This window comes from Phyllobates terribilis, unplaced genomic scaffold (assembly GCF_046119375.1).
Source record: "Phyllobates terribilis strain yellow unplaced genomic scaffold, ASM4611937v1 Scaffold_11__3_contigs__length_659146591, whole genome shotgun sequence".
In the NCBI taxonomy this organism is placed as follows: domain Eukaryota; kingdom Metazoa; phylum Chordata; class Amphibia; order Anura; family Dendrobatidae; genus Phyllobates; species Phyllobates terribilis.
The window spans coordinates 414,267,653-414,295,012 of record NW_027362771.1 but is presented as its reverse complement, the minus strand read 5'-3'; the positions used below and the strand labels follow the sequence as shown (position 1 = coordinate 414,295,012).

The 27,360-nt window shown below is 44.9% G+C and overlaps 1 protein-coding gene across 1 annotated transcript in view; it reads right to left on the bottom strand.

The window, feature by feature from the left end:
• SQOR (sulfide quinone oxidoreductase) overlaps positions 1–27,360 on the bottom strand; it is a 78,936-nt gene that overhangs the window by 29,846 nt on the left and 21,730 nt on the right. Inside the window, exons 2-3 of the mRNA XM_073653089.1 lie at positions 3,049–3,298; positions 2,785–2,955 (exon numbers count right to left, since the gene is read on the bottom strand). Coding sequence (XP_073509190.1) covers positions 2,785–2,955; positions 3,049–3,282 — 405 coding nt within the window. The 5' untranslated portion in view covers positions 3,283–3,298. The remainder of the gene's footprint in view (positions 1–2,784; positions 2,956–3,048; positions 3,299–27,360) is intronic.

Here is a 27,360-nt window from a genome sequence, read left to right as displayed (position 1 = left end):
GAAAGGAGAAATACCTCTTCATCTTCAGCTTTTTGGCAGAGGCAGGTTTTGTAGTAAAATTTAATGATACTTGGAAATGTTCATAAATCCTTCCACCTTGACTAAAGCAGTTCCAGCTGCCAAAAAACAGCACCAAAGCATTATGCTACCTCCACTGTGCTTCATTGTGTGTATGGTGTTCTTTTGGTGATGCACAGTGTTGGTTTTGCACTAAACATACCAATGGGAATTAGGGCCAAAAATTTCAACCTTGGTGTAATACGACCATAACACAACACCACATGCTTTTGGCAGACTTGATGTAGGTTTTGTAAAACATAGCCAGGCTTGGGTGTCTTTTTTATAAGAAAGAGTTCCCATTTTGCTACCCTAACCCACAAGACAGACATATGAAGAATACAGGAGATTGTTGTTACATGCAGTAAACAACCAGTACTTGCTAGAAATTCCTGCAGCTCCTTTAATGTTGCTACAGGCCTCTTGGTAGCTTCCTGTACCAATTTTCTTCTCTTTTCATCCATTTTTGAGGATCGTCCACTTCTAGGTAATGTCACTGTTGTGCCAAATTTAAGCCATTTCATGATGATAGTCTTCACACTGTATCACGATATATCTAATGCCTTGGAAATTTTTTTGTACTGTTCTACTGATTGATAAATTTTAACAATGATATGCCTTTGCTGTGTTGTAAGCCGTTTACGGACCATAGCTTTTGCTGTAAGATGCAACTAAGAAACTGTCAGGAAAATCTGTCACGGGTGTGTCAGATGTGACAGACAGTCGTTCTGGATCCAACTGTAGAAGGTCATTGCGCTTGGCTCTGCAAGCACCTTCTTGATCTTTTCATCTCTGTAGTGTAGTGATATTCTTCTCCCTCTAGGACCTAGCAGTGACCTCCACCTTCTGCTGCTGATTGACACACCCTTGCTAGATGTTTAAATACCTTCAGTCTCTCCAGAGAGTCGCCGGTGATAGCTCTATTTTCCTCTGTCTAGGTTTGAAGTACTAGTAGTCGGCTAATGTCTTCCTGGAGCTCCCTTGGAGGATAGTTGGCGTGATCTCTCTGGTGCCTTCTCAAGCTATTTCCCTTGTCTGTTTACCTGTTTGTCTTTAGCTGCAGTGGGGGCTGTCTAGTGCTCACCCTGTCCCCTCCCTATCTAGGGCCTATCGCTAGGGGCAGTCAGGGATTAGGTTTCCTGCTCGGCGATAGGTACAGAACCTATTTAAGGACGTTAGGGGAGTCAGGGTGATTGTCAGATCTGCCTAGGGGTCTCCACTCCCCCTTTCCCTAGGGTTTAGGCCCCCCCCCCCCCTCTACCTGTCGTTGTGCACTTAGTCTTTCCCTCACACTGCGTGACAAAATCCTTCTAGAACAGCTAAACTTTATACCAGGTTAATCAAAATCACTGTTAATGATGGCAGCTGACTACTGACTACTATCTAACATGAGTTTAAAAGGAACCGGTCACCAGAAATAATGCGGCTAATCTGCAGGTTAACAACGTTATTTTGCTGCCTGGCGCTTGCACACACCTGAATGCAGCGGGGAGGAAGTGAACTTTATTCTCCTCCCCAGAATTTGGTTTCAGTGATGGAGGAGGGGGCGCCGCCGGATTAGTCAAGGCTCTGAGTATACAGAGCGGCTGCTGTAACTGCACCCCTGGCCCTGACTGACAGCTGGCCACAATGCAGAGGGAGTGCCAATCAGGATCGGGGGTGCGGTTACAGCAGATGCTCTGTATTCTCAGAAAGCCTTGAGCCACATATCAGGGGTCTGTGAACCACAGGTTCGGGGCCTCTGCTTTAACCCAATCACCAGAAAATTAAGTCACACTCCACTTAGGACATAAATGTGAGTAGATCAGTGAAGTACTGGCTATCCTGACAAATACTTTGTTCCAGCCATTTCTTTCACTATGTCACCAGGCAGAATGAGCTACAATATATGAGTAGGAACTTGTCTGCCCAGCACAATGACTCCTTACATTACAGGGGTACTCCGGGGAGATGAAATGAATAGCTGCTTCTCTGTGGCCATGCCCCCTCTTCTCAGGCTGGCTGTTACTCACAGGGGGGAGCTGAACACTGCTGTGTGACATTCTCGTCGGACGAGAGGGGGGAGCAGTGAGGAGCAGCTGCTGAGTTATGAGGGTTATAAAGATAATAGAAGTGCACTGGGCATCTCATCTCTATAGTTTATGAGAGCAGGGACAGAGCAGAAAAAAAATATTTCCCTGGAGTACCCCTTTAATACAAGGAAATGAATGTTAAGTTTTCTATGCTTCTTTCTCCCTGACATCAATAAAATTTAGTCACACAATTTTGGTAATGCTACATTCTTAAAAGGGTTGTCCACCTTTGGGGGACAACTTTTTTTAAAAAAATTTATACATATATTTTGGGCTAAAAATAATTTTTGCAACTTGGCTTCAGTAAAAATGTGCACCATTTGCCTTGTGTAGCCTCTGTATTTTACTGTCTATTGCTGGCTGCAGAATGAGTTAACTGAGAACCCATCAGTCAAGCTATGACAGTCTAATGAAGAGTTTGTAGCTCTCCTTTATCTGTCTTTTTCTGACCACCTTTCAGCTGATTTATCACCACAACCTAGATTAAAGTTGAATGTGCAGGAAACAAAGAGTCTGTAAAAGCCAAATGGTGAAAATGTTTTAATGAAACCCAATTGCAAAAATGATTTTTAGCCCCAAATACATGCATTTAAATAAAAAAAAAGTGTCCACAAAAGGTGGTAAATTCATTCTTCATTCAGAACATTATATTCACCTCTTTTCCATCATTGATACGGATACAGTTTTTGTCAGGATCAAACCCTTTTACTTCTGATTTGATCCATTTGACACCAGATGGGATTAAGCTTGAAGTAGATCTTGCCGAGCTGGCCAGCTGCTTTGCTCCACCGCCAACAAGCGTCCACATGGGCTGGTAGTAGTGAACCTAAACAAGGTAACACTGTGAGTAATCGTGTACGGCATTTTGCTTCATGGCAGACATAAAGGTCTGCACTGAATTAGCACAGAGTCCTAGTACCTCACTTGGCTCAATGACAGCGACTTTTCCAGCTCCAACTTTTCTCTTCATACGAGCACTCATGGTGATCCCGCCAGCACCTCCTCCAACGACAACTACATCATAGTACTCCTTGGCAGCATACCTGGTGGTCATGTGTAGGCTACGACAGGAGCTACTCTGCATCCCAGCTCTGAGTAAGTGGGCACACGGCTGGACATGGGCACCAGAGTGTACCACTCCAAAGAAAGCCATCTCCAAGTATAATTATCTACAAAACAAAGAAGGAAAAATCACTAATGTGAACAGGCACCATACACAAATGTCATTATTATTATGATCCATCTTAATAGCATTGACTTAAAGGGAACCTGTCACGTCCTAGTAGCCTAGTAGCTATGTACACTGCCCCCATAGCGTTGTTAGTGATGCAATGTGCATCATTAACAAGCTGTTTTAATGAAAATCGGTGGTAATATAATCTTATATCGTTTTATATACTTTATCTTACCTGCTTGTATTCAGTCATAGGGGTGTGATTCTCACATTCAGTCATGGGCGGTTGCCGCGTTCAGCTAGTGCTGGCGCCGTCCATGACATTTGAATACTGCTCCCAGCAAGCGCCATGTTTGAGGGGTGCATGCGCATTTGCACACGTCGGGTCACTGGTCCGGCGCGTGCGCACTGAGGCTGTGTGATTACATGCTGTGCGCACACTCTGCACCTGTGGTTCCCGTCACGTGCGCGGTCAATGTACCTCACAGTTACTGCATGCGCAGTGACACTGCAGCGGTGACCGCACGATACACTGACTGCGCACGCGCCAGGACCCACAGGTGCAGCGTGTGCGCACAGCGTGTAATCACACAGCCTCTGTGTGCGCACGCACTGGACCAGCAGCCCGACGTGTGCAAATGCGCATACGCCCCTCATACATGGCGCTTGCTGGGAGCAGTATTCAAATGTCATGGGCGGCGCCAGCACTAACTGAACGCGGCGACTGCCTATGACTGAATGTGAGAATCACACCCCTATGACTGAATACGAGCAGGTAAGATAAAGTATATAAAACAATATAACAGCATACTACCATCGATTTTCATAAAAACAGCTTGTTAATGATGCACATTGCATCACTAACAACTCTATGGGGGCAGTGTACATAGCAACTAGGACGTGACAGGTTCCCTTTAAAGGGGTATTCTGGAAGCAAAAAATTGTCACTTATTTACACAGAATAGGTGAAACTTACTAGGTCTGTGGATCCGATCACCGCTACCCACACCAATTGTCAGAATTAGAATATCATCAAAAAGTTAATTTATTTCTTCAATCCAAAAAGTGAAACTCATATTATATAGAGTCATTACAAACGGGGTGATCTATTTCAATTGTTTATTTCTGTTAATGTTGATGATTATGGCTTACAGCCAATGAAAACACAAAAGTCATTATCTCAGTAAATTAGAATATTTAACAAAAAACACCTGCAAAGGCTTCCTAATCGTTTAAAAAGGCCCCTTAGTCTGTTTCAGTAGGCGCCACAATCATGGGGAAGACTGCTGACTTGACAGATGTCCGGAAGGCAGTCATTGACACACTCCACAAGGTCCCAGGGTCTGGAGGAAGAGTGGAGAGGCCACAATCCAAGCTGCTTGAGGTCTAGTGTGAAGTTTCCACAATAAGTGATGGTTTGGGGAGCCATGTCATCTGCTGGTGTAGGTCCACTGTGTTTTAGCAAGACCAAAATCAGCGCAGCCGTCTACCAGTAAATTTTAGAGCACTTCTTGCTTCCCTCTGCCGACAAGCTTTTTGGAGATGGAAATATAATTCTCCAGCAGGACTTGGCACCTGTCCACACTGCCAAAAGTACCAATACCTGGTTTAAAAACAACAGTATCGAGTTTGCCAAACTTCAATCAGAAGTAACTACTTTGACAACTAGAGTGGACTCTCTGGAACAAACTACGATAAAATCATCATCAGAAATCTCCGCTCTCCAGGACACAATACGTCTACACGCTGCACATATAGTAAACATTCAATCGCATATGGACGATGAGGAAAATCGGGGAAGACGCAATAACCTGAGAATCAGGGGTCTTCCAGAATCAGTCTCAGCGTCAGATTTATCAACCACCCTGAATCAGCTATTTAACAAAATACTGGGAGCTCCTTCTTCATCAATAATTGAATTGGACAGAGCACACAGAGCGCTTCACCCCATGGAGCCAGACCCCAATAAACCCAGGGATGTAATCTGCAGAATCCATTATTATAAAACTAAAGAAGAGATCTTATTAAAAGCAAGAGACAGCCCTGCAACCATGAATAAAGGCCAGCAACTACTGATTCTACCTGTCCTATCCAGAAGGACATTATCTATGAGATCTGCTTTAAAATCTCTCACAGACATCCTTAGGGAACGGGAGCTTCCCTATCGCTGGGGATTTCTGTTCGCTCTATTTGTCACATGCAAAGGACGTTCAATTTGTCTCCATTCACCAGAGGACTTGACGGATTTTCTGTCTCAGCTTAACCTCCCTCATATATATATATCCACTGTGTTTTATCAAGACCAAAGTCAGCGCGGCCATCTACCAGGAAATTTTAGAGCACTTCATGCTTCCCTCTGCCGACAAGCATTTTGGAAATGGAAATTTCATTCTCCAGCAGGACTTGGCACCTGTCCACACTGCCAAAAGTACCAGTACCTGGTTTAAAAACAACAGTATCACTGTGCTTGATTGGCCAGCAAACTCGCCTGACCTTAACCCCATAGAGAATCTATGGAGTATTATCAAGAGGAAGATGAGAGACACCAGACCCAACAATGCAGACGAGCTGAAGGCTGCTATCAAAGCAACCTAGGCTTCCATAACACCTCAGCAGGGCCACAGGCTGATTGCCTCCATGCCACGCCACACTGATGCAATAATTGATGCTAAAGGAGCCCCGACCAAGTATTGAGTGCATTACTGAACATACATTTCAGTAGGCCAACATTTCGGATTTTAAAATAATTTTTCAATTTGTAGTTATAAACTATTCTAATTTACTGAGATAATGACTTTGTGTTTCCATTGGCTGTAAGCCATAATCATCAACATTAACAGAAATAAACACTTGAAATAGATCACTCTGTTTGTAAGGACTCTATATAATATATGAGTTTCACTTTTTTGTATTGAAGAACTGAAATAAATTAACCTTTTGATGATATTCTAATTTAGTGAGCTGCACCTGTATGTACCCTGTCTGAATGAAGTTGCAGTGCTCATGCTCGACCCCTGCTCCATTCATGCTCTACAGGACTGCTGGAGAAAGTCGGATGCTGTACTGGTGGTTTACATCTCCACTGCGGGACAGTTTATTTTAAAACTTTTTCATTTGGTTTGTTAAAATATCTGACTTTTTTTTTTCTTCACAGTAGATGGAAATGTATTTCCTTAATTGTTACAAATTGATTTTACATTACTTATTTATTAGATTTAAATGGGTTGTTCTCATTTTAATAAATATGTAAAACTGCAAAGCGTTCATAAAAATAAACAGGGTTCTTTTCTTTTTTTTTCTTTTTTTTAAGGGAATCTGTCAGCAGAATTTCACCCTCAAACTATTTATATGCACACGTAGCTCTTTCACAGACAAGTCCAGCAATAACTTTTACATGGCCAGTCCGTTCCTCCATTATTGAGAAATCAGGATTGGATTTGATATGTAAATGAAGTCAAAGAGCTGTATGTATATCTGAAGCCTCTGTTACTCCAGCTCTATTCCCCGCCCAGCGCCGGTGCCTCCTGCTTGACTGACTGCTTTGCCTGAAGTCACACAGCATAAAGGCTGTCATCAATCAAGCAGGAGGTGATGCTGAGTGGGGAATAGAGCTGGAGTGACAGAGGTTTCAGATCTACAGTAGCTTTTCAGCCTCATTTACATATCAATTCAAACACTGATTTCTCAGTAATTGAAGGAACAGGTGGGCAGTGTAAATGTATTGTTGGACTTGTCTTTGAAAGAGCTTCATGTACATATACATAGTTTGGGGTGTTATTCTGCTGACAGATTCCCTTTAATTCTATTGTGTGCAGTCTATCAGAGGATCCAATATACAATAGGAGACCAAATGCGGTATGGATGCGGAATTGTGAACACGTTTCGAGATGATCATACCTCTTCATCAGAACATAGCACAATGATCATTGTGCTTTGTCTTGATGAAGAGATATCATCATCTCGAAACGCATTGACAAATAAAACCGCATCCATACCGCATTTGGTCTCCTATTGTACATTGGATCCTTGGCAGCGTGGGTTTTATATCAACTTTGATCTCCAAGTTTGCTTACTATCTGTTTGGTGTATCTGCAGCAGCCGTCTTTGCTTAAAAATTAATACAGGGCTTGTGACTTTCACAACCCCCCATGTGAGCAAATCCCGTTTTACTCTTTCCTTTGTAATCCGGATAAGACCATGTTGCGCTTATTGTCATTCCAGTTTTTAACTAAACACAAACAGTGGGATAAGTCCCAGCCCCTGTGTAGTAGGTGTATGTGGGAAACGTTTACCTACATACAAGCTTAATAGGAACACAGACTTGCAGACATCTCCTGCACGTAGGCGATTCACAGACGAGAAGCCAGGATTTACACAAGGTGTGGTTCCCATGGCTGTGACGTCACACTGTTCTTTCTAGGTAAAAGGGGCATTTTTTTCTTGCACTTACTCATCTCCAGTAATTATTCCCTATAGGCTTTGACTACATGGCGACATATTTAGCACGACCAAAAAAATCAGTGAAACTTGTTTGCGACTTGCTGTCATGCGACAATTAGGGTTTTGATAATGCCGTAAAAAATGGCTTAATCGAAGATAAGTCGCATGCGAATTGCATTGTTGTCTATGGCAAGTGAGTCATGTGTAATTTGTGATCAATGACAAAGTCTAACGCATTGGGAAACACTGGCTTTAGGTAAGGTGATAACTTGAATTATTAGGAATAACCCTTTAATGAGCCTTGTAACACATGTGATATAAAAATTGCCAAAATAACAGAAGTGATATGACATGTAAAAAATAGAGGGCTAGATGTTCTCAAATTTGCAGCCTAGTTTATTATTCTCTGAAACTTTTCAGTGTTTCAGAGAAATATTGTTAGAAGATAAGTCTGGGAACCATAGTCAGAGCCGAGACTATTCCAGTGCCATCCCATGTGATTGTAAGGAACCTGGGGAACAAGCGCAAATAGGGTCTTATCCGACAGTAAATGAATTATAAAGAACTGGATGTGACGCGCCCCCTGGGTCTGTGTTGTGCAGGGAATACCCGGAGCCGGATCGCTGGGGGTTGTAGTCTTCCGTGGCGGTGACCCGGTCCGTGTCCAGGGCGGTCAGACCAGTGGCAGTCTTAGTGCAATAACAAATGTCCGACTACGCCACCCGTGGATTGCGGTCAGTGGGGACCGCCGCTGCGCTGCAGATCGCTGAGGCTGATGTTGTATGCGCAGCCAAGTATGGGATTACTCCCCACGGGAGAAGTATTGCCTCAGGGCAGCTAGTGTGGATGATGGGAGTGATGGTGTAAGCGTCCCAGTACTAATAGTGCTGGTGCGGCGATGAAACACAGAGACGTGTGGTTGCAGTTTCCAATGCTTTACTCACAGTTCTCATCCAGGTCACTTGTGCACATGAAGGACCGCCTGAGCCGTGCTGCGTTCACCAGGCAAGGGGCTCGACCAACTCCCAGGCAATTCCAGAGCGTGGCACAGGGCTCCCTTCTCTTCCCTTCTCTGGCCGTCCTCACCAGTGACCCACCTTTGTCCAGCTTCCTCGGGCCTTCTCTTGGCGAAACCTATCTCCGGTTTCCCTGACCCTATGTGGTATGCTTTTCTGGTGGATGTAGTGAGGGGTCGCACCAAGTTGTGGTCACAACCTCCGGTCCTTAGCTGAGGAATCTGTTGCCTCCACCAATTTGGGTCCCGGTACCCTGCTCTGCCAACCCTTCACCCGCAATCTCCTGGGCCTTTGGGGTTCCTTCTGCCTTCGTGTCTCTGGGCCTTTCTCTGTGTTCCAGTTCCTCGTTTCCTTTCTTACTTCCTTTGCTGTTCCTTCTCCTCTCTCTCTCTCTCTCTCAGGCCCCGGCCTCCTGACAAGGCCTGCCCGTGGAGCAGAGCCCATGCAGCAGCACTGCTCCCTGTCACTTCTCTTCAGACTCAACTTCTTCTTTCTCCTCCTGACTGGACTGACTACTGTCCTAAGATGGTGCCCACCTTATATACCTCCCTCTATGTGTGAGCCCAGGTGACTAGCAACCAATGGGCTCCTACCTATGCCCAGAGACCCACCCCTATCTGCCCCTACACCACTGGGTTTTCCTCCCCCTCCCCACTCCAGCCAGGGACAGAAGCTGTCGTGCCTGCACTTCTGTGGGAGCACCGTTGAGCTGTCCCTCGGAAATGGGGTGTGTGTGGTGCATGCAGCCTACCGAGTCCTGGTCCACACTCCATCCTTACCCGGGAGTGGAATATCACACCTCTGGTTTGAGGTGCAATACCCCTGTAGCAGCCGAGCCCTAGGGGTGCTACAAATGTGCTTACCTGATAAAGTTGTGTATCACAACATTTAGTAGGCAATCGACTACTGAAGATCCACAGGTCGTCAGACCCGAGGAAAGGAAAAATGTTGTGGATTAATCTGCGCTGCCGAAGAATGATAGGAATACGTTTGCAAGGCGCTGTAGTTCTGCAGTTTTATTATCTACGCGTTTCGACATAAAACACACTTCTTCCTTTGTCCAAAACAGGTATAAGTGTGTTATACTTCGAAATGCGTAGATAATAAAACCGCAAAACATACTGCTCCTTGCATACGTACAGCTCGTGCAGAATTATTAGGCAAATGCGTATTTTGATCACTTCGTTACTTTTTATACATGTTGTCCTACTCCAAGCTGCATAGGCTTGAGAGCCAACTACCAATTAAGTAAATCTGGTGATGTGCATCTCTGTAATGAGGAGGGGTGTTGTCTAATGACATTAACACCCTATATGAGGTGTGCTTAATTATTAGGCAACTTCCTTTCCTTTGGCAAAATGGGTCAGAAGAGAGATTTGACGGGCTCTGAAAAGTCCAATATTGTGAGATGTCTTGCAGAGGGATGCAGCAGTCTTGACATTTCCAAACTTTTGAAGCGTGATCACCGAACAATCAAGCGTTTCATGGCAAATAGCCAACAGGGTCGCAAGAAGCGCGTTGCAAAAAAAGGCGCAAAATAACTGCCCATGAATTGAGGAAAATCAAGCGTGAAGCTGCCAAGCTGCCATTTGTCACTAGTTTTGCCATATTTCAGAGCTGCAACATTACTGGAGTATCAAAAAGCACAAGGTGTGCGATACTCAGGGACATGGCCAAGGTAAGGAAGGCTGAAAAACGACCATCTTTGAACAAGAAACATAAGATAAAACATCAAGAATGGGCCAAGAAATATCTTAAGACTGATTTTTCAAAGGTTTTATGGACTGATGAAATGAGAGTGACTCTTGATGGGCCAGATGGATGGGCCAGAGGCTGGATCAATAAAGGGCAGAGAGCTCCACTCAGACTCAGATGCCAGTAAGGTGGAGGTGGGGTACTGGTATGGGCTGGTATCATCAAAGATGAACTTGTGGGACCTTTTCAGGTTGAGGATGGAGTAAAGCTCAACTCCCAGACCTACTGCCAGTTTCTGGAAGACAACTTCTTCAAGCAGTGGTACAGGAAGAAGACGGTATCGTTCAAGAAAAAGATGATTTTCATGCAGGACAATGCTCCATCACATGCATCCAACTACTCCACAGCGTGGCTGGCCAGTAAAGGTCTAAAAGAAGAAAAAATAATGACATGGCCCCCTTGTTCACCTGATCTGAACCCCATAGAGAACCTGTGGTCCATCATAAAATGTGAGATCTACAGGGAGGGAAAACAGTACACCTCTCGGAACAGTGTCTGGGAGGCTGTGGTGGCTGCTGCACGCAATGTTGACCGAAAACCCATCAAGCAACTGACATAATCTATGGATGGAAGGCTGTTGAGTGTCATCATAAAGAAAGGTGGCTATATTGATCACTAATATTTTTGGTTTTTGTTTTTGCATGTCAGAAATGTTTATTTCTAAATTTTGTGCACTGATATTGGTTTACCTGGTGAAAATAAACAAGTGAGATGGGATTATATTTGTTTTTTATTAAGTTGCCTAATAATTCTGCACAGTAATAGTTACCTGCACAAACAGATATCCTCCTAAAATAGCCAAATCTAAAAAACCCCACTCCAACTTCCAAAAATATTAAGCTTGGATATTTATGAGTCTTTTGGGTTGATTGAGAACATAGTTGTTGATCAATAATAAAAATAATCCCCTAAAATACATCTTGCCTAATAATTCTGCCCACAGTGTATTCCTATCATTCTTCGGCAGCGCGGATTAATCCACAAATTTTTTCCATTCCTGGTGATGAACAGGTCCATAGACTTACGATGTAAACGTGACTTCCGGTTCACACATAAGCCCCGAAGCCCCGGTGTGATTCCGCAAATCGAAATTGAAGTCATGCGAGCCAGAAAAGGAATGGAGTGGCGCCGGAAACCAAGGAAGATGGCAATGGGGAAGTATTTTAATACAACTACGCTACAAATTTAGAAAGGTTTAGGGAATACAGATTTTGCCGAGAGTGTTTCTTAAAGATACTGTGTAACAAGTCAAACCTTGAGTATCAAAGCAATGGCTGAAAGTAAAAGCATGATGATGGCCAGAATTGTGTGAGCTTTTCAGTTCATATGTTCCAGGCAAAATTATTCTATAATAGTTAATATATCTAGGGCCAAATGCTTCTCCAAAAGCACAAAAAAATGAATTTAACAGAGAAAAATCTTCAGAGGGGCTGCATCGGAGCATGCTGCCATTTTCTCTACACAGACATCATAGGGTTATTTCTCCAAAAAGAAATAAAGTTATCCCCTATCTATAGTTTAGTCCTGAATGAAGTGGAGGCGTGCATGTTCAGTCTCCACTCCATTCATTGTCTCTGGAACTGCCGAGTGCTGTGCGCCACTATTTCTGAAAGTTCCATTGCTCCATTCAGGAAGAGCCCTGATCTCAGGGTTGCTGGGAGTCCTAGTGGTCGGACCCTCAGAGATCAGCAAATTATCCCGTATCTTGTTGACAGGTGATAACGTGAATTATTAGAAATAACCAATTAAAGAGGGTCTTTCACCAGGTCAAATGTTGCCAGTTGTTATTTTTTTAAATCCTTCATACAGCTCCAGAGATATGGACCTTTTTATTTAGTGCAAATTTGTATGTTCCTCATCAAGGAGGTCTTGCTCACAGATTCTCTGAGGGCACCCTTAGGCTGATCTATTTTATTACCCAGTGTGCACTGACCCCTTAGTAAAGACCATGAAAAATTATCACTAAATAAAGGGGCCCATATCTCTGGAACCATATGGCGGGTTTAAAGCAAAAAAAAAGAAAAAAAAAAAAAAACATTACTGAGTGGAACAGCGGGAATAAAATAAGAGCAAAAACTGATCACACTTTATCTTGTGACAGGTCTTCTTTAGGAGTAACCACACTTTAATTTGTATTTAATAAAATCAATAGAGCACGTGAAAATAACAAATTATGTAATATATGTTACCAGAACAATCTGCTTCTTTCTCCTCCAGGACTAATTTTTCATTCTCAAAATTCTCAATTCAGGGGTAAAATCTGTATTCAGTGAAGACAGATTGTTACATTACTTAGAGGGAGGAAGTTGATGGGGAGGAGCTAGAGGCTGAGCCCCTCCCTCCTCCTCCTATCTACATAGAATCTTAGAAGCACCAACTGCCATTTCCTATCTCAGTAATGTAACAATCTGTCTTCATTGAATACTGATTCTACTAGTCAATTGAGAATTTTGAAAATGAAAGATCAGTGCAGGGAAAAGAAGCAGATTTCCCTGATAAGATCTATTACAAAGTTTCTTATTTCGATGTGTACTATTGATTTATGAAATAATAATAATAAAAAAAATATAATTGGATGTACAATTATAAAAGATAATTAACAACGTTACATGTGAAAGGTACTTTTAACAAAATTTGCATAAATCAACAAAGTGAATACAAGAACCTTGTAATAAATCTTATCAAAGAAATCTACTTCCTTCCACACTTATCAGCCACTTCTTCCCATCCCCCCTGCCTACTGAACTTCTCATCCATGGTGAAAAAAAACAGCTAAACTCCATTTTGCTCAAGACAAGATAAACAGCCAAAACACTAAGATGTCAGGTTACAGCTCCTATTGTACTCTTTTTAGGCTATGTGCCCACGATGCAGAAATGAAGCAGAAAATTTCTGCAGCATTTCTGCATCTCCCTGGCAGAAAAAGCGCATGCAGATTGTGCATGCGTTTTTCCTACAGAATACATGCGGATTCACATGCATATCCACATGCGTTAACGCATGTGTTTCCGCATGTGGACTGAGAAGCACTTTCCAGGCGATAGCATCACTTGGAAAGTGCTTGACAATAAGGTTACACTATATAAATCCATGCAAAAGGCATGGATTTATATAGTGTGACCGTAAAAATAAAAAAATAAAGCTATACTTACCCCTGATCCCCCGCCGCGTGTGCTGTCGCGCTCGTCCTGGCTTCTTCCGGGTTGCCGGCATCTCGCGAGACAGCCTGCTGTCAGATGATCGCGACGTCATCTCAGGTCCTGGAAGGAGAAGCGCTACAGGGGCCGCCAGACAGGTGAATATAAACTTTATTTATTATTTTATTCTTTTTTACAGGTACAATGGTACCCAGGTCTGGATGAGAGTCTTCTCTCCTCCAGAACTGGGTACCATCCGCACATTGAAACGCATATAAGACGCGTGTACAAATGTACAGACACGGATTCTATGCGTCTCAATGCAAGTCAATGGCGGCGCTTCCGCAAAATTAATGAACATGCTGCGGATTTATGAGCGCTGCAGAAACGCTGCAGAAAAATCCGCAGCATGTGCATTGACATTGCGGAATGCCATTGGGGACCATGGGGTGCGGATTACCATACGTTTTTGATGCTTTTCCGGGCGGAAACGCATGAAAAACGCATCGTGTGCACGCAGCCTTAGAAGATAGGGGGTAGGAGAGGAGAAGTGGGGAGCAGAGTGAGATAAATAAACAGAGGGAGAGACAAAAAAACTGTGAGAGCTTTCTAACAAGTCTTTTATCTTGCCCCAAAGCTGGAATCACATCTCCCCTGTTATTTACAACTGCACAATGCCCTCTGTGCTTCTCCTGTGTGTGTCATAACAAGGGAATGAAGACCAGCAATCCCTCCCTGTGTGCTGTGCAGTGTATATTAGAGATTATAACAACTAGTCTTGTTCCACCAGCTCAGAGTCAATTGTAAATTAAGATATAGAGCCTGTAGAGGGTAAAACTGGTGAAATGTAGGATTCAAGTCATATAATGTGTTACGCTCTTAGGTGGCACACGTGGTTCCTGGACCCACTGTGGGTGACATACCCTGGAGGGGGGTGACTAAGCAGCTACCTTGATGTTCACGGAAGCCTCTAATGGGGAGGTCAGGCTTGTGCGGCAGGTAGCTGCCTGGTGCCACTCCAGGGCAGCGTCCGGCCGTAGATGCTCACCCCAAAAGGCAGAGACGTTACTTCAAAATTCTTAACAGGGCAGGTGTCACGGGTGTGTCGCCACGAAGATCGTCACGATTACACAGCCTGACTTCTCGCAGCTGACTTTTTGGTGCTTTGTGTTTTTCGGCAGTGAGGGAGTTAATTCTCTCTCTCTCTGTGCTAGACGAGGTCCTGCCTCGCCCAGCTGCAATCAATGCTGCTGTAGTGAGACTCCTTCAAATGCCTGCTGGTCTGTTAGGGAAGTGTCGGTGAAAGCATTTCATGAAGACTAACAGAGCGGATCGTGGTATTTGGAGTTTCAGAGATAAGTGTATTTGGAGTGTTTTTTCCCTTCCTCGCTTTATCATTTATCTCCTTTCCCGTTGGTGTTCCCTCTGTTGTAGTTGTGTAGTTTTTGTATGCAAGGTGGTTTTGGTTTTTCCCTTGTACTGTCTCGTTCGTCTAAGTACTGTGTGTGGGCATATTATTACTTGTCCCCTTTTGTTGTGATCGGGGTCCTTCTCAGGACTAGATTACTTAGGTGCAGGGATCCTCAGGAGGTAGGGGTTACGCTGGCGGCCTGGACCTCTGTACCTTTAACAGTACCTCCAGGTTGAGGGATTAGTCAGGGCCCCAGCTTAGGGTCAGCTTAGGCCCCCTACCTCCAGTATACAGAGACAGCGTGACATTTTCACCGACCACTTAGTTTTTCTCCAGCTACCATGGATCCAGTAGCCGGTCTAGCTCGGCAGTTGCAGAGTTTGTCCATGGAGCTGGCGGACGTTAGGTCCAAGGTTTTGTATCCTCAGGAGCAAGCCGGACCAGAACCTAAAGTAGCTCTCCCTGACAGGTTCACTGGGGGGCGGGACAAGTTTTTTGTTTTCCGGGAGGCATGCAAGTTGTACTTTCGGCTGCGGCCTCGGTCATCGGGGAGTGAAGAACAAAGAGTGGGAATTGTCATCTCGCTCCTACAAGGGGACCCACAATCTTGGGCGTCCTCTCTTCCCCCGGGCTCCCCGGCTCTCCAGTCAGTGGATAGGTTTTTCGCTGCTCTGGGACTCGTATATGATGACCCAGATCGGATCTCCCTTGCTGAGTCTAAGTTACGTAGGATCCAGCAGGGAGATCGTCCGGCGGAGGAATTCTGTTCGGAGTTCCGTAGGTGGGCCACGGACACCCAGTGGAATGACCCGGCTCTTAGGAGCCAGTTTTGTCAAGATTTATCCGACAAATTACAGGATGTGTTGGCACAGTATGACTCTCCCGCGTCACTGGAAGCCGCTATGGCCCTTGCTATTCGCGTTGACAGACGGCTTCGGGAGAGGTGCGGGTTAACTCTACCCCCTGTGATGACTCCACCTCCTACAAGGTCCCCTCATATGGTTGTTCCCCTGGTCAGTCCAGAGGAGCCTATGCAATTAGGAGGGACATCATTTCGGGGGAGGGGACCGGTGGTGCGCCATAAGACAGGAAGGTGTTTCTTCTGCGGGAGAAAGGGACATTTTATTGGGGGGTGTCCATCCCGTCCCTTGCAGAGTGAAGAGTCGTCGGAAAACTGTTGATCCCAGGTTGTGTGGTGGACGGCAATCTGGGAGTAGGTATTTCGTCCCTAGGTTCGTCTCAGTTTCTCGTACCGGCGGAGGTGGTGGTGGGTACGAGAACTGAGAGGATATCTGTTCTTCTGGATAGTGGGGCCGGGGCTAATCTGGTTGATGCTCGGTTTGCCCGGGTTCAAGGTATGCGATTGAGTGAGTTGGCTAAACCCATCCCCATATTCTCGATCGATGCCAGGCCTCTCGGTCAGGGAAGTTTTTTGCAAGCTGTGCATGACGTAAAACTTCAGGTGGGGGCGATACATAAAGAACTGTTGTCTTGCTACGTGTTGGAGGGTCTTCCCACTCCTATAGTGTTGGGCCTTCCTTGGTTAACTAAGCATAACCCGGTTATTAATTGGCAAACCAGAGAGATAAGCCAATGGAGTAAATTCTGTAATAAAAACTGCATGAACACGGTCATCGGTGCGGTTACTCCTTGGGTCTTACCTCCATTTCTGGCGGACTTTGAGGATGTATTCTCGGAGAAAGGGTGTCAGGAACTACCTCCTCATCGCGAGTATGACTGTTCTGTAAAACTGCTCCCTGAGGCCAAGTTACCTAAAGCTAGGTTGTATAACCTTTCTGGTCCTGAGAGGCAGGCCATGAAGGATTATATTTCAGAAAGTCTGGCTAAGGGGCATATTAGACCTTCATCTTCACCGGTGGCTGCGGGGTTCTTCTTTGTTAAGAAGAAAGATGGAGGCCTACGCCCTTGCCTGGATTTCCGTGAACTTAATCGGATTACGGTCCGAGATCCGTATCCGCTCCCACTTATTCCCGATCTCTTTAATCAGATCGTGGGCGCCAAATGGTTCTCTAAGTTGGATCTCAGGGGGGCGTACAATCTGATTAGGATGAAGGAGGGGGATGAGTGGAAGACGGCTTTTAACACTCCGGAGGGGCATTATGAGAACCTTGTCATGCCATTCGGTCTGACTAATGCCCCGGCGGTGTTCCAACACTTTGTTAATGACATTTTTCGCCGCCTGGTGGGACAGTTTGTTGTCATATATCTGGATGATATCTTAATTTACTCGCCGGATCTGGTGTCTCATCAGGAGCACGTTAGGCAGGTGTTACAGATCTTGCGGGATAATAAACTGTATGCCAAATGGGAAAAGTGTGTGTTCGCCGTACAGGAACTCCAGTTTTTAGGCTTCCTGGTTTCAGCGTCCGGTTTTCGTATGGACCCTGGGAAAGTGCGGGCAGTTCTGGAGTGGGATCGGCCAGAGAATCTTAAGGCACTACAACGTTTCCTGGGGTTTGCTAATTATTACCGGAAGTTCATTCGTAATTTCTCGTCCATGGTTAAGCCTCTCACAGACATGACTAAAAAGGGGACGGATTTTTCTAGGTGGTCTGACAAGGCTTGTCAAGCATTCTCCTCCTTGAAAAAATGTTTTGCCTCGGCACCCATACTCATTCAACCGGATGCGTCACAGCCATTCATTGTAGAGGTAGACGCTTCCGAGGTAGGGGTGGGAGCAGTATTGTCACAAGGTTCGTCCCCTGGTAAGTGGCATCCGTGCGCCTTTTTCTCTAAAAAATTGTCGTCCGCTGAGAGGAATTACGATGTCGGCAATAGGGAACTCTTGGCCATTAAGTTAGCTTTTGAGGAGTGGCGCCATTTTTTGGAGGGGGCAGTCCATCCGGTCACCATCATCACCGATCACAAGAACCTGCTATATCTGGAGTCCGCGAAACGTCTGAATCCCAGACAAGCTAGGTGGTCATTGTTTTTTACCAGGTTTAATTTTGTCGTTACATATCGTCCTGGGTCAAAAAATGTAAAGGCGGATGCCTTATCTCGTAGTTTCCCTGGGGCCGGGAATACGGACGACCCGATTCCTATCCTTCAGGAGGGGGTGGTGGTTTCGGCAGTATGCTCTGAGCTGGAGGAGGAGGTATTGGAGGCTCAGGGGGACGCCCCTGTTGGACCTCCGGGGAGACTGTTTGTTCCAGATCAGTTGCGACAAAAGGTGATCGAGGCACACCATAACTCAGTTTTCGCAGGACACCCGGGGAGTAGAGCAACTGTGGATCTCCTCTCGCGTCGGTTTTGGTGGCCTAACTTACATAAGGAGGTGGTAACTTTTGTCGCGTCCTGTGGGGTTTGTGCGCGCTCTAAGACCTCACATACCCGTCCGTCTGGGGCCCTCTTACCTTTGAAGATCCCGGAGCGTCCTTGGACTCATCTGTCTATGGACTTTATTACGGACCTCCCTCCGTCTTCGGGTAAAACGGTCATACTCGTTGTAGTGGACAGGTTCAGCAAGATGGCACATTTTATCGCTCTTCCAGCTCTCCCTAATGCTAAAACTCTTGCGCAGGTGTTCATTGGGGAGATTGTGAGGCTTCACGGGGTACCCTCCGAGGTGGTGTCTGATCGGGGGTCTCAGTTTGTGTCCAAGTTCTGGAAGGCGTTTTGTGCACGGCGGGGGATGCATTTGTCGTTCTCATCGGCTTTTCATCCTCAGACCAATGGTCAGACGGAACGTATGAACCAGAGCTTGGAGACATATCTCCGGTGTTTTGTGTCAGAGAACCAGGAGGACTGGGCTTCTTTCTTACCTCTGGCAGAGTTTGCTATTAATAATAGGCGGAGCGAGTCCACTGGTAAGTCCCCGTTTTTTGGGGCATATGGTTTTCACCCCCAGTTTTGTACTTTCAGTAGGGGGGGCTCTTCGGGGGTTCCTGAGGAGGAACGATTTTCCTCATCACTCGCTTCAGTATGGAGAGGGGTGCTGAAGAATCTGAATACTATGGGGAACCGATACAAACGTATGGCTGATAGGAGGAGAGTGTCTGGTCCGGACCTAAGTGTGAACGATCGGGTATGGTTGTCTACCAGGAATATAAAACTTAAGGTTCCCTCCTGGAAACTGGGTCCCAGGTTCATCGGGCCGTACAGAATCAGTTCTATTATTAATCCGGTGGCATTCCGTCTTGACCTCCCCCCCTACGTTTAAAATTCACAACGTGTTCCACAGATCGTTGCTTAAGAGGTATGTGGCGCCGGTGGTACCGTCACCTTTACCTCCCCCTCCAGTGGTGGTCAAGGGTAACTTGGAGTTCCAGGTATCGAGGGTCATCGATTCACGCTTTAATCGCCGGTCCCTTCAGTACCTGGTTCATTGGAAAGGGTATGGTCCTGAGGAGAGGATGTGGGTTCCTGCGTCGGATATTAACGCAGACCGATTAGTTCGGGCCTTCCACACGACTCACCCGGATAAACCTGGCCCTGAGGGTCCGGAGGCCCCTCGTAGAAGGGGGGGTACTGTCACGGGTGTGTCGCCACGAAGATCGTCACGATTACACAGCCTGACTTCTCGCAGCTGACTTTTTGGTGCTTTGTGTTTTTCGGCAGTGAGGGAGTTAATTCTCTCTCTCTCTGTGCTAGACGAGGTCCTGCCTCGCCCAGCTGCAATCAATGCTGCTGTAGTGAGACTCCTTCAAATGCCTGCTGGTCTGTTAGGGAAGTGTCGGTGAAAGCATTTCATGAAGACTAACAGAGCGGATCGTGGTATTTGGAGTTTCAGAGATAAGTGTATTTGGAGTGTTTTTTCCCTTCCTCGCTTTATCATTTATCTCCTTTCCCGTTGGTGTTCCCTCTGTTGTAGTTGTGTAGTTTTTGTATGCAAGGTGGTTTTGGTTTTTCCCTTGTACTGTCTCGTTCGTCTAAGTACTGTGTGTGGGCATATTATTACTTGTCCCCTTTTGTTGTGATCGGGGTCCTTCTCAGGACTAGATTACTTAGGTGCAGGGATCCTCAGGAGGTAGGGGTTACGCTGGCGGCCTGGACCTCTGTACCTTTAACAGTACCTCCAGGTTCAGGGATTAGTCAGGGCCCCAGCTTAGGGTCAGCTTAGGCCCCCTACCTCCAGTATACAGAGACAGCGTGACAGCAGGGCGGCCACTTGGGACAAGTTCAGAACTTGCAGACAGGACGGCCACTAGGACAGGTTCAGAGAGGACGGACACGGAACAGGTTCTGAGATCAGGCCTGGATAGTCAGCCCCCAGGGTGGCAGACAGGTACCACCGATGTAGCCACGGGGTACATATAGCGCAGACGCAGTTTCAGGATTCAGACACCGCCGAAGCGGTCATAGGAACTCGGGCAAACTAGACTGGACTAATGGACTCAGGATAGCTTTAACAGACTAGGGACGTGGGACCTGGCAACCTACAGTTGCCCACACTAACCACCTAACACCGAACTATAGGGGTTGCTCAGGCCCCACCCTATTGGGGAAAGTGCCTTTTATACAAGATGTCTCCCAGCTATTGGCTGAGAGACACCTTGCAGGTGATTATTTTAACAGAATTCCTCCCAGCTGTCAGGAGGAAGACACGTGCAGGGACCACGCCGGAGGGCCGGAGAGCAAGCTGGTGTTCCTGCATGGAGGGAGAAGGGGAACCATGCAGGGGCGCCGGCAATGGCGCTATATAATGGCCAGATATAATTAATCATTATGTAACAGGACAGCAGATTCTGAAAAAGATACTTGAAAGTACAGTTCCCCTTTAAGTACGTATTACCATTTTAGGATCCTGCTTTTGTGTGATCCATCATGACAATGATTTTTTTAGTTTTTCAATAAAGATGGTTACTTTTAAATGACATATAATAAAATCATCAGTTTCATCCAGAAAAATCTGACTTTTTTTTACTCATTTGTCATCCGTATGCAATCAGTTTTTAAAACAAGATTGACTAAACAAGACAAGTCTTCACTGTCCAACCACCACAACCCCTTTGTTTTCCTGACCATTACCCTTCCCCCATAACCTCACTTTCCAACATCACAGAAGGAGACCTTACTCGTCTCCTCTTCAAATCACACCTCACCACTTGTGCACTCGACCCCATCCCATCCCTAACCCATCTCTTCAACCTATCACTAACTTCTGGAACCTTCCCCTCTGCCTTCAAACATGCCACAATCACGCCCATCCTCAAAAAGCCATCCCTTGATCCAACCGCCTTGTCCAGCTACCGCCCCAAATCACTGCTCCCATTTGCCTCCAAACTCCTTGAGCAACACGTTCAAGCTGAACTTTCCTCTCACTTCTCATCTAACTCTCTCTTCTACAACCAACAATCAGGCTTCCGCCCCCACCATTCCACCGAATATGTCCTTACCAAAATTACTAATGACTTACTTACAGCGAAAGCTAACAGACAATTCTCTGTACTCCTCCTTCTTGACCTGTCCTCTGCCTTCGACACAGTTGACCACTGCCTCCTACGACAGATCCTCTCTTCCATTGGCGTCAAAGACCTTGCCCTATTTTGTATCTCCTCATACCTTTCTAACTGCACATTTAGCGTCTCCCACTCCCACACTACCTCCTCATCCCGCCCCCTCTCTGTTGGAATCCCTCAAGGCTCCGTCCTAGGACCCCTACTCTTTTCAATCTATACCCTTGGCCTGGGACAGCTCATAAAATCTCACGGCTTCCAATATTATCTGTACACTGATGACACCCAGATCTACCTCTCTGGCCCAGATGTCACCTCTCTGCTGTCCAGAATCCCAGCATGTCTATCAGCCATATCCTCCTTCTCCTCTCGCTTCCTCAAGCTCAATGTGAACAAAACTGAACTCATTATCTTTCCCCCATCTCGCATATCTTTCCCACCTGATCTTTCTATTACAATAAATGACATCACTCTTTCCGCTGTACCAGCAATCCACTGCCTCGGAGTAACCCTGGACTCTGCCCTGTCCTTCAAACCCCACATCCAAGCTCTCGCCACCTCCTGTCAACTCCAGCTCAAAAATATTTCCAGAATCCGTCCTTTCCTCCACCCTCAATCTACTAAACTGCTTGTGCATGCCCTCATCATCTCCCGCCTCGACTACTGCAACACCCTCCTCTGTGGCCTACCTGCTAACACTCTCGCACCCCTCCAGTCCATCCTTAACTCCTCTGCGTGACTAGTACATCTCTCGCCTCGCTACTTTTCTGCTATCCCACTTGCAAATCTCTTCACTGGCTCCAAATTGCCCAGCATATCCAGTTCAAACTACTAAAACTGACCTACAAAGCCATCCATAACCGTTCTCCTCCATACATCTCTGAACTAATCTCCCAATATATTCCCTTACGTAATCTCCGGTCCTCCCAAGACCTCCTTCTCTCCTCTACACTTATTCGTTCCTCACCTAATCGCCTCCAAGATTTCTCCCGAATATCCCCCATCCTATGTAATTTTGTGCCCCAACACGTCCGATTAGCCTCCACATTTGGATCCTTCAGACAGAACCTGAAAACCCATCTCTTCAAATAAGCTTACAGCCTGCCATGACCTCGCTTGCTGCCACCTCAACCAACAACACTGGAACTTCTGCAATCCCTCAACCTACTGTCTCTGCCCCTTTCCTGTAGAATGTAAACCCGCAAGGGCAGGGTCCTCTTCCCTCTGTACCAGTCTATCATTGTTAGTTTACTGTAAGTGATATCTGTATTTGGTATGTAACCCCTTCTCATGTACAGCACCATGGAATCAATAGCGCGATATAAATAATAATAATAATAATAATAATAATACCGCAGCAGTTATTAAAAATTTACAAGACCAAATACAGTTTCCTATGTTAAAGAATTGCAAGGTATCAGTAAAAATTGAATGCTATATGGTGGCTTCATATGAACTGCGATTTATTTTTTGCGCATCCATAGACTTTTTTTTAAATCAAATAAATTTTTATTAAACATATTCTGATCATACAGTATTTCTCAAAGCATTAAATTGTGAAATAAGGCATAAAATACCCAAAGATCCCTTCAATCCCTCCCCTCCCGCCCATTCCGACAGCATTCCCCTCCCCTATGTTATATCTTAAGGTACAAAGACAAGGAAACCTCCTATTAACCAATTATGATAGAAAACCAGAGGTGCATTATGCAAATATTAGTTTATACTATATGATACATGTTTGAAAAGTAGTACTCTCAAGTTCCCTTAAATTGTATCCAGGGCTCCCATATTTTCCCAAATATATTCTGTTTCCCTCTTTTTTCATATATACCTCTTTCCATCTGTATAATGTATTCTACTTGTTTAAAGTATTCTCCCCCCGAAGGGGGGTCAGCACCAATCCAATTTATTGCTATTACTTTCCTAGCACAGTAAAGTAGTCTAGCAATGGCTATTTTAATATTTTTATCAGTTAATATTTCTTCTACATAGCCCAACAAGCATGTAATAGGATCCCCAGAGACACCGCATCTATACGCCCCTTCAATCGCAGCAAGAACCCCAGACCAAAACCTTAATAACCTAGGGCATTCCCACATCATGTGAAATATGCCCGCCTCCCCTTTTCCACATCTTGGGCACTCTGCGTTAGCCCTCATCCCCATTTTGTGCATAATTAGCGGTGACCTATAAACTCTATGAATTACATAAATGTGTGACAGTCTTGCAGGTTCGCTCACAGAGAGCTTAGGTATATACTCCAGGATGTTTTCCCAAATATCTTCCCTTATGAGTCCCACTTCCTCTTCCCAGATCTCAATGGAAACTCCAGGAGGAAAGTATGCATCAAGTCTTTATAAGTGCCCGAAATTACCCCCCTGGTACCCCCCTCCTGACAAATATAGTCCAGTACTAGATCTGCTTTCACTACCATTCGTTGTTTGGTTCTTTGGGATCTAATTGCATGTTTAACCTGCTCATAGTGATACCATTCTGTATTTGACAGCAAGAATTCGCTCTGCAACTGCGAGAAGGGTTTAAGACTTTCCCCCTCCATTATTTGATACATGTAATTAATCCCTCTACCTGTCCATTCTTTTATAGTACCAATTTTTTGTATCTCTGAGAGATTATTATTATTCCATATAGGAGTAAATTTAGTTAATCTCTTCACTCCCCTTACTTTCTTTATTATGTTCCAGGTTTTATGTATGAGGTCTATTGTAGGCATTTTTTCCCCCAACCTATTTATGTCCCCTCCCTCTAGACCCTCAAGAATCTGTCTTTCCCCAATGGAGTACTCCGCAATATTTTTTTAATAGACCCGCCAGACCCGGAACATGACCACCCTCTAAAATGCTGACTCTGAGCTGCCAGAAAATATATTTCCGGGTTTGGCAGCGCCAATCCGCCCTCATCTTTGGGTCTTTGGAGAATTTCTAGCCTTATTCTTGCCTGCTTCTTCCCCCATACCAGAGCTCTGATCATCACATTTAAGGACTTAAATCTTTTTTTTAGGTATCCACATAGGAGCATTATGTAGGATATACAACAATTTGGGCATCAAGATCATTTTAAAAAGGTTAATTCTCCCCATCACCGTTATATGTAGTTTAGTCCAAATGTCTATTTTAGTTTTCAATTTTTGAAGTAATGGCGATAAATGGATATTGCGATAGTCTGATACCGGTAAAGATACTTGTATTCCCAAGTATTTAAATACTTTTTTACACTGCAAGTTATTAGCTTCCTTTTCTCCATTTGTCAATTCTACCTCTCGATCCACCTTAAAGAGGACTGATTTGGACCAGTTAATCTTCAGCCCCGATATCGCCCCGAACCTCTCAATTATCTGCATGGCACGACTCAATGATTCAGATGGATCACCCAGAAACAATAATAGATCGTCCACATATAGAGCAATTTTTTCCTCTAATATTCCATACTTGAACCCTTGGACCTCCTTCGCTTCCCTGATGACTGCAGCCAAAGGTTCAATTGCCATGGCAAAGAGGAGCGGTGACAGTGGGCATCCCTGTCTGGTTCCCCTATCCAAATGGAACGATGAGGATATCGCTCCGTTAACTCTTATCTTGGCAGTAGATTGGGAAAACAACAATTGAACCCACTCGATAAACCTTGGTCCAAAACCAAATTTTTGCATGACTCTCCACAAGTATTCCCATTGTACACTATCGAACGCCTTTTGGGCATCCAGTGAGGTGATTACTCTACGACCTGGGTTATCAGTCTGTAATTGGAGATTAAGATACAATCTTCTTATATTAACCGCAGTAGATCTATTGAGCATGAATCCAGACTGATCCGGATGTATCAATGAGGAAATGATCCCAGTCAACCTATTAGCCAGGCTTTGGCCATGATTTTAACATCAGTTGTCAGCAAAGAGATTGGTCTATATGATTCAGGTATTCTAGGGTCCTTCCCTTCCTTAGGAATCACCACTATCACCGCCTCCCTCATAGAAGCCGGCAGCAATCCCCCCTCATTAGCCTCTTCAAATACTTTCAATAGTTTAGGCAACAAAAGTTCAGCAAATTGTTTATATACTTCTGACGGTAAACCATCCATACCCGGGGTTTTCTCCTTGGTCATGCCATGCAGAGCAATCTCCATTTCTTCCAAAGTAATAGGAGAATCCAACCTCTCTCTGCTCTCATTATTTAGCTTAGGGAGCGACACTAAATTGACAAAATTATCAATCTCTTCAAATGCCACTATCCCTTCCGAGGAGTAAAGTATTTTATAAAATTCTCTAAAAATTTTTAGCATCCCCTCCAGTTCTGTAAAAACCCTCCCCTTATCATTAACCATTTCATGGATAAATGAGCTACTCCTTTGTGCCGATGCTATAACTGATAATAAATGTCCAACCTTTTCCCCCTCAGCATAAAAATTGGCCTTCCTAAAAGCCTGTATTTTGGCCATTTTATCTATTAACATCTTATTTATCTTATCTTGCGCATTCCCAAGGCCACGCTGTGCTTCAGGAGAATTATTTATGGCTTCTTCCTCCGCCCTTCCCAATGCTTCCAGACATTCTATTTCTTCTTTTTTAGTTTGCGATTTACGCCTACATATATCTCTAAATAAGAGCCCTCTAAGAAAGGCCTTCATTGCATCCCACTCTATTAATTTATCTGTACTAAGGTAATTATGAATAAAAAATTCTTCCAATTCTTCCTCTATCTTCTGAACATTAAGATGTTTCTAACTAGACGGGATGCATTTTCCACCCTTCCCTAACTACTCCCCTTTGGGGCCCATATCTAATGGTTACCATGTCTGGACTATGGTCTGAGATTACTCTAGGGAGATATTGTACCTCCATTATCATGGAGTCTGCTAATTCATCCGCCAATGCTAAATCTATGCGTGATAACGTACCATATGATGTGGAGTGGCATGAGTAGCACCGTTTCCCTGTATTCCTGACCCTCCATGTATCAATCAATCCAATTTCTTTAATGAAGTAACCAAAAACTGTATTGGTACTTTCCTGTATACCCGGTTGCCTCTTGCTCCGGTCCCAGAAAGTGTCCATTACATTATTAAAGTCTCCTACCATCAGAAGCGGCATCACTCTACCTCTTTCAGCATACTCCCGCATCATTCTAATTTTAGTGCTAGAATTAAGGGGGGGGGGGGGGGATGTAAAGTGCCACTATACACATCGGCCGTCCGAAAAAAAATCCCCTTAACTGCCACCCCTTGCCCCTCTGGATCAATATATACGTCAATTTCTTCAAAAGGTGTGGATCTATTAATTAGAATTGAAACTCCTCTAGCATAGTTAGAGAAAGTGGGATGATATGCCTTCTGTATCCATCTTCTGTTTATAATCTGAGTTGTTTCCTTTTGTAAATGGGTTTCTAAAAGGCATATCACTGAAGCCCCCCGATCCTGCACACACTTAAGTATTGTCGCCCTTCTGGTTCTCTCCGACAAACTCCTAACGTTCCAACTTAAGACTCTAAAGCAACCCATAATGTGTGATTAGTGGTATTTCCTTAATCTTAACATTTTCCTCCTCTGCTGTCGGTGCCCTCCCCCCTTCCCTCCTTCCCCCTCCCCTCTCCCCCCTCACCCTCCCCTCCTTGTATGCTCTCTAGGAGCTGTGGGTTCTCCACTCCTGGACCAGAGTTCCAACTAGAGACTTCCACCCCTAACCTCTTTTTAGAACAACACATCCCAAATATACCTCTCCTTTCAAGTTATCCCCCCTCCCGCCATGCCTTAGAATACTTTCTATAATTTGTCTCAATATAGTTGAAAAAAGTTAAAACTATATGAATTTCACATTAGTACATTAAATCTTTGGTATCAAATATTATTCTTATAGTTATTATTCTTCG